This window comes from Malus sylvestris, chromosome 14 (genome assembly GCF_916048215.2).
Source record: "Malus sylvestris chromosome 14, drMalSylv7.2, whole genome shotgun sequence".
NCBI lineage: Eukaryota > Viridiplantae > Streptophyta > Magnoliopsida > Rosales > Rosaceae > Malus > Malus sylvestris.
In genome coordinates, this window is record NC_062273.1 from 170,436 (window position 1) to 178,766 (window position 8,331).

General features: G+C 35.5%; 1 protein-coding gene across 1 annotated transcript; it reads left to right on the forward strand.

Moving 5' to 3' along the window:
- The first annotated feature begins 329 nt into the window (after positions 1-329).
- Positions 330-7,497, forward strand: LOC126599329 (glyoxylate/succinic semialdehyde reductase 1). Its single transcript, XM_050265691.1, has 8 exons — positions 330-611; positions 1,180-1,290; positions 1,373-1,474; positions 3,150-3,251; positions 4,701-4,816; positions 5,654-5,732; positions 5,803-5,973; positions 7,048-7,497. The coding sequence occupies exons 1-8, from the start codon at positions 507-509 to the stop codon at positions 7,144-7,146; spliced, it is 885 nt and encodes a 294-aa protein (XP_050121648.1). The 5' UTR covers positions 330-506; the 3' UTR covers positions 7,147-7,497.
- Positions 7,498-8,331: the final 834 nt, after the last annotated feature.

Sequence of the window (8,331 nt, forward strand, 5' to 3'; positions counted from 1 at the left end):
GTGGGACGCATCTATCCGTCCGAAAAATGACAGGACAAAAATCCACGTTAAGTCATCAAATTACATTTTTGCTCATCATCCTTAATTAGTAGTAATATTTATTACAATTCTCTATAACTTTTTTTTATTGAATGAATTTAATTTTGAAATTTATGCTTATGTACTGTACATCTCTCAAAATTTATTCTCATCAGATAAAAATTAATAATAATAAACATTATTATCACTTAGTTGTGGTGAGCAAAATTATTTTTAATCAGATAACTTGGGCCCAGCAAATAATAAAAAAAGGGAGACCTAAAAAGTTGCTATCTTTTTTTTGCCTGTTTCTTTAGTGTTTTGAGCTTCATATCAATGTCTACTGGATACATACAGTGAGTGAATAATATATTGATGATAATAATCGCATACAATAAGTGGATTTATTTTGTGTTGGCTCTAGAGTTTGGACTTTGGAGAGAGAGGAAGAGAGAGAAAGATTGAGAGATTGAGAGAGAGAGTGAGATATGGAGGTCGGGTTTCTGGGGCTGGGAATAATGGGGAAAGCCATGTCTATGAATCTGCTCAGGCATGGCTTCAAGGTAACCGTTTGGAACAGGACTCTTTCTAAGGTATTTTAAGACTCTTGTGCTCTATGTAATCATGTGCTCTATGTAATCATCCCTATCAAAGCTACTTGTTTGAATGTTGCTTAATCTTCTATTCCAATCGTCATGCTAGATTATATATGTTGCAATGCTGAGAATCTGGGCATACATACAATAAAACGAAAATGGATTTTTAGCCAAATAGTCCTTGAGATTGGTATTCCTCCTCACTTTGGTCCTGATAATGAAAATCAATAGAAGGGGTTCTAAGTTAGTTCACTGTAAATTATTTTAAACAAAATTTGTCAATATTTTCGTTAAATTGTCACGTGAACGGCCACGTGACCACTTTTTAAAGAGTATTTATGTCAAACTACCCTTTCACGCAACGTGGATATTGACAAATTTTTCATGGAAGTATAAAAAATGATTTATGGTGGACAAACAATGGACTTTTTCTATCGATATTCAATGTTAGGACCAAAGTGGGGACTTATGCAGATCTCAGAGAACATTTTGGCTAAGAAGCCAATGAAAATTAATCTGAGATTCTGACAAGACAATGTCATTTTATCTCTAACTTTGATTGCAGAGTCATGAACTCGTGGAGCATGGTGCTTCTGTTGCAGAAACCCCTGCAGAAGTGGTTAGGAAGTGCAAGTATACCATTGCAATGTTATCTGATCCTTCAGCTGCTCTTTCGGTTGGTATTCTTCACTGTGGTATTTTGAGTTTTTGACACATCATCTACTTGTCTTCAACTCATCAAAATATATAATACTTAGGTGGTGTTTGGAAAAGATGGCATTCTTGAGCAGATTTGTGCTGGAAAATCTTATGTTGACATGTCTACAGTTGATGCTGATACTTCTTCAAAGATCAATGAGGTTTGAGTTACTTGCGAATGATATCCCCTCCTCCTTGTTTACATTTCTTGTGCGTCATTCCGGTCACCATTGTTTTTAAGACTTTCAAACGAAATGGGTAGAATTTTACCTTTTTACTAATGCATATGTCTATAGCAGGAATTTGTATCAAGAAATCTAAGTTGGAGTTTTGAACTTGTATGAGTAGGTTAACATATGAATACTTCCAAAAAGTTGTCTCAAATGTAGGACAATCTGTAAAGGCTAATCTCTCGTGTAACATGTTAGACTTTCAATAAGTAAAAGGATTTTATAGGTAGAAAGACATTTTATCTGTGGTTTTCTGACAGATACAGGATCTTCCTGATTCAGAATGCTATTTTGGGCCTTTTCATGTAGTGAATATGTAGACATGTGGGAAGGTAGGGTAGCTTCTTGACTGAATCTTGATGTAAGGTCAAGAAGTTGCTAGAATGAAGTTTGACTTTATACTGGTGTAGGTGAAGAGTTGGGGCTGAAAGAAGTAGGGTTCTAAAATGAGGAAAACCAAGAATTACGATTTTGGCTTTGTTCGTTACTTTTTATGGTCTTGCAGGGACTAACATCCAAGTAAAAGAAAAGAAAATTTAATAGAGGGATGAAAACTCAAAGTGTAGTTGATTACATTAAAAAACCATATGTGATACGTGTCCATAAGTTTTCACTACCAATTTACTTACTTACAGGCAGAGCTAGAATTGTAACCTTGGTGATCTGAAATGTAAAATAAAAGTGCATAAATATATATTCATGTTCAAAGCTAAATATTTTTATTTCCTTATGCACAACTTAGGATTCTGAGGCTAGAATTGGCAGGAAGTTCAGAGTGTTATAAAAGCTAGAAGTTAGAGTTCTTAGCATCAGCACTCTTATGGAGTATATTTAGTCGTCGTAGGTCGTACCCAGTGCACAAGGCTCCCGCTTTACTCCCGCTTTATGGAGTATATTTAGTGAACAAGAAAATACAAGTCAAAAAGCTGGATTTAATGACACTTCAGAAAAAGGTCACTCACACTCTCCCAAAAAAAGATTGAAAATTAGCAATCTGCAGGAAGTTCATATGTTTGTTTTGAAAAACTGTTCGTTTAGAAGGGCTCTGTTGGTAAGCAGTTCTTGGTTGGATGAACTTGCACTAGGAAAAAGAAAAGAGTTAGATATTTAAAACCAGAGCATGAGGCAGTTCTATAGCTAAATTCACTTTACCAGATTATAGCTGACTGCATAAAAGGAGAAGTGAGAAAACGTAGACTGAAAATTTGTTTGTGCAATGTTCGAAAAGAAGGCTATACATGATTAGAATATCTCTAGTTAAGGCCTGCACACTGGAACTAGCCTTTCGTTCTTTTTTTTTTCTCACAGTTCCTGACATGCTTCCAAAGATGTGCCTCATCAATTATGCACTGATTCGGAGCTGCTACTTTGCACTTAAGATACAAAGCTCGGTTGAATTTTTACTTCATCTACTATCCGTATTGCTTTATCAGTTAAACCTCAGGATGCTTTCTGGTGTTCTTTGAAGATGACTGTAATTTTCATATGTAGTTTCTTTATGTAATTACGATTTTGAACTATTTTTTCATCACATATTTGAATAAAAAATATTAAGCGGAAAAGTATCTTCCCATATATAACTAAGGTTTGCACCGAATATCTACAGGCAATTAAAGAAAGGGGCGGTTACTTTCTTGAAGCTCCTGTTTCAGGTAGCAAAAAGCCCGCAGAAGATGGTCAACTAGTTATCCTTGCAGCTGGTGAGAAGGTAATATGTTACGCAGGTTATCATTTCTGCAGTTTGTTGCTTTATACATAGTTCTGGCCACCTGCCAGATATGCTTTCCTGCATATAATTTATGTTGCATTATGTTTTGGGATCTTATAGGGAGTAACATTGTTGGGACACGTGTCAATTGATTAGGCATATGGTGAGCATACACCAAAGTTTATGGTGGTGAGCAAAAATGCTCCCTAAAAGATTTGGTCTCCCTAGTATTACCCATTTGAAAATATAAAGGACATTGCTTGATGGGGACTGCTAGCAACCTTTGCACTAACCTTTACACAAAAACAAGACTCTTGCTTTTGGCTAGGAATTAAAGATGGAAAATAGAAAAAATAATTTCAAAGGCACTAAATGTCTTGGTTTTTGTGTAAAAAGATGACAAATGACATTGCTGAATTGAAAAGGTTCAATGCAAAGATAAGTGCAAAGGTTGCTAACATTTCTCTTGCTTGACATTTGACCTTCTTGTTCAAGAAGGTGCTGCATGTAAACACACCCACACACACGTGCGGATACACGCACACACAGAGAAGAGAACAAACACAAATATACAAGGACGACTGACTTTATTTGTGCATGTAAACAGAATATACATTTTGAGCCACCGGTCGCATATTTGTTTCAGTCACATGCTTTGCAAAGTTAACCATTGAATACGAGGGTGCACATGGGTAAAAGTGGCAGTTTCAAATGTGTTAAGCAAGATTTTATTGTTTTCAAAGTTAATTTGACGTAGGTTTTTTAGGAGCTTTAATTAGGGGTTGTCTAGGAGCTTTCAAGCGCAATTAAGAGATAGAATTGGATCATAAAATTTTAAGGAGGAGGAATAATAGTTCTATTAGGATGATAAGTCCTGAAGAAAATTTAGGTTCCACCACAAAACGAATTGGCAATATGGGGAGTAGCCCAACTTATTTATAAGCCCATGTAAGGTCCCTCCCATCAATGTGGGATTTATTCTTAATGAATCGAATATTCTCCATGTATACCTCATTTTCAAGAAGGATATAGATTTAGATTATGGAACAATGAACTTTTGAGGGTACGGTTGATTTTCATTGAGATGTTTACTAACTTCTAGGATCAGAACAGTATCCAGTCTGTTTACTGAAGTTTTACCAGGATCGATAAATCAAAGATCTTATACGAATACTTCATTGTACACAAAAAAAAATTGATTCAGATTATTGAGTTTTGTGGCATTTTATGTACTTGGGATTTATAATAGTAATAAAAAGGAACATGGATATGATTCCACTTGCATCAACATGTTATAACCAAGGTGAATAGAATTTTAAAGTAATAATTAAACTATAGCTTCTGCATCAAAATTTTATGAGCTTTTTTGGAGCAGTCATGAGTTTCTATAGTTGAGTCAGGAATCATTTTAATGTAACATCACTGCATGATTTCACTGTTCAAATGTAGGCATTGTACGAGGAAGTGATTCCGGCTTTCAATGTCATGGGAAAGAAGTCTTTCTATTTGGGGCAGGTTGGAAATGGAGCAAAAATGAAACTTGTTGTCAACATGATAATGGGAAGGTAATGGTTGCTTTCTGCACAAATGATCCATAATATAATGGAGAATCATTTTCGCAGCTTTTTTTGTCAAATAAAGTGAATAGTATTGTCTCAAGAACGCAAATATGGGGGTGGAATTTTCTAGTAGGAAGATGCAGTATGCTGATGTACTAGCGTAATACTTTTTTGGAAGTTAGAAACAGTATTGACAATATCAGATATTACTCTCATAATATGTTGTGGCACTAAGTACATTTGAAGACTTCTTTCAAAATGGTGGGCCATGAGGCTCTAATTTTCTCACTAATTTTCTCATTTTACACCTTGACGTTTTGACATGCAACCAATGTACACCTTCTGTTAGGTTGACCATGTAATCAACTGTTAACTGTTGACGTGACAATCACCCACTACCTATGCCACAATGAAGTAGAACACACCAAGGCCATATTGGGAGTAGATCCAGCACTGTCACTTCAACAATTAACGGCCAGACAGTCAAATTAACAGAAAGTGAAAAATGATTTAATGTTTAGACGTTGGGGTGTAATTTTAAAACAATAGAAACTCATGGCCCAATTTTTTAAATATTATCTTCAATTTCGGCTACTCCTAATTTACCTCAGATATCCTCGTTCCTGATCTTATCCTTTTTCGTGTGGCCGCACATCCAAAGAAGCATTCTCATCTCCACAACACTCATTTTGTGTACATATCAATAAAAATTATAAAACGTTTCTCGCAAGTTGACATCACATAATAATCCAACTTGGTGCTTCTAATCTAGTATATATAGATTCATTATTCATACAGCCGAAGCAATTATGGTAAATATATTACTCGTTCTGTTTATTGCAGCATGATGAATGCATTCTCTGAAGGACTTGTTCTTGCTGGGAGAAGTGGACTGGAACCTTCTGTTCTTCTTGATGTGTTGGTCAGTAGCTACCTAGACTTTATTTTACTAGTTGTTGATCTGCTTACTGTTGATGAGTTTATTTTGGCAGGATCTAGGTGGAATTGCAAACCCAATGTTTAGGTTGAAAGGACCCACTATGATACAGGGCAGTCACTCGCCTGCATTTCCTTTGAAACATCAACAGAAGGACATGAGATTGGCTCTTGCCCTTGGGGATGAAACAGCTACATCAATGCCAGTAGCTGCTGCAGCTAATGAGGTTATGCTCTGACTTGTTCTTTGTTAACTGTCTACAAAGTTGGCCATAGCGTAAAAGTAGAGTTTTCTTAACGTGATTCCAAGATTTAGAAGACAACCCCAGGGCTGCTGCTGTCCAATAAAAGCTAATTTTAACAGATAGTGGTTTGATGTCACTTCTTTCAAAACCCTTATCTACTGTCTACATATCTTCCACGTAACATAAGTCTTTCCAGTACCTCGCAACTTCAAATGTCCACCATCATCATTGAGAAACCATTTAAACACTTGACTCGTTTTCAGAACTGTGTTAGTTGATAGTGTTGTTTAAATTGAATTACGTGTTTATACTTGGAAGTTTGAAATAATTGGAATTTTGTAGTGTACAGTCATGATCTTAAATTTCTAAAGAGAAGATAGTAGAGTAGCATATAAAGATATCTATACCCTTAGGCCTCTTTTTGGCTTCTAGGATTAGATTAGAATGGATAACCTTTAAGTTTATAGTATGTTGAAGGTAGAGGAAAACAATTTTCATTTTGGGGGGATTAGATTGGAATGAATAAGCTTTCTTCTTGAGTAATCCATCTTCTAACTTCAAATTGGCCACATTTTTTTCATTTTTTCTTTCAGCATACCTTGAAAATAGTGTTTTATCCATTGCAATCCAATTCTTTATACTAGACAAAGCCTAAGGAAACCAATATATTATCGGAAGACTTGTAGTTTTATTGTCAAGCAATGAGATTTGGAATATGTTAACGTGAGAGATTTCCAAGTTCCAAGCAAGGAAAAGTTATTAATAAATGGATCACAAAAATGTTGGATATGAGGAATTAAAAATCCCTTTCATGAGCATTACAAAGGCAAGTGTGAAGGATTTGTAAACGACTCCTTCCAGGTAAGGATTTGCAAATCCATCTCACACGTCTTTTGTAATGCTCATATGAAGCATTTCCAATTCCTCCTATCTTACATTTTGCGATACATTCTTTAATTATTTGACCTCATTTCCTTATGACTTGAAAATCTCTCGCTCAAACATAGTTTTAGAGCAATAATACCCTAACGATTTATGTTTATTATGGTATTTTAGGCTTTCAAGAAGGCTAGAAGCATGGGACTTGGGGACCTTGACTTTTCTGCTGTCTATGAGACCGTGAAGGCTCTTGAAGAACCCTCTCGAAACAGCTAACTGCGTTAAGCTAACAAAGTCAATGCGCCGGGGGAGATAGCAATGCGGTCATACACATCGAACATTACCTTTACATGGAGAATGCGACGACGGAGGACTTTTAAATAAAACAGGCACTCATTTGTATCATCATACTCAGGAATGATTCTATGCACTCCCATAAATTTGCTTTAAAACACTTTGGGAATTCTAACAATAAAAATTATTCCCAAAGAATTATCACCTTGTTTTGCATTACTTGTGGACTGGAATCTATTACTAATAGCACGTGTATTGTAAAAACAGAAACTTACTGTTCTTTGTGATTTGACTTAAGCTTTTATGAAGGAAATCATTTTACTTAGACAGAAATGGTTTCCAGATTTGTTCTATATATTTTATTTGCCTTTTATACTTTGAAAAACTAAAACCAAAACCATCATGCATATTTTACTTACATTTGCTAGTAGTTCATTCATGCCTGTATTTCCACGGTCAACCTTCAGGTATGAGTTGAAGAGAGAGAATAAATAGATTGTAAGCAGCTGTGGATCTCACTCTCAAGTCTTTGTGGATATTCTTAGTAGAACCTTTTTCTACAGAAATTCTTTGCATCCAACTTTTTATTGTGTGCTGTATATTTTGAGGATAAAATGACTATCGTTCTAGTTGCAGATCTTTGATATTAAAGGTTTTTGGGGTGTGGAGGCTCAAATGTCACGGGTTTGTTATGAGCATTAAGTTTGTCAAATTACTTTGAAATTAAGGGAAAAAAGAGGGTAAGATAACTAATCCCAAATGTAGACTTCCAAGGGATACCAAATAGGCTGCAAATATTTCACCTTTCTAGGCACTTATAGTACACTATATTTGTGTTACTGGCAGACCCCTGGTGAAAGTTGACCTGTATGACTCAGTTTTTCTGCAGATGATTTCTATTTCTAATCTAATTTACCAATACATATGTGTGAAGATGATTTTGGTACTTCACATTGATGTTTCCTTGCAAATGGTATTCAGCTCATTCATGAAAGAGATTTGTTTAGGCAGCTTTAAAAGGGAGCTCAGCCCCTCATTCGTAATTATCCGGTTCAAAAAAGTTATCAAATCATTCAGAAATTAAAGTAGAAGGTTGATAATCCCATTTGAGGGAGTTTGTCAAGGGGGCAATTGTATTCTCTTGAATGTCTTTGAGAATTTTTGGCG

Coding starts and splice junctions, on each gene's coding strand:
- LOC126599329 (XM_050265691.1), top strand. CDS start 507: ATGGAGGTCGGGTTTCTGGGGCTGGGAATAATGGGGAAAGCCATGTCT. Junction 612..1,179: donor GGAACAGGACTCTTTCTAAG/GTATTTTAAGAC, acceptor CTTTGATTGCAG/AGTCATGAACTCGTGGAGCA. Junction 3,252..4,700: donor TCCTTGCAGCTGGTGAGAAG/GTAATATGTTAC, acceptor GTTCAAATGTAG/GCATTGTACGAGGAAGTGAT.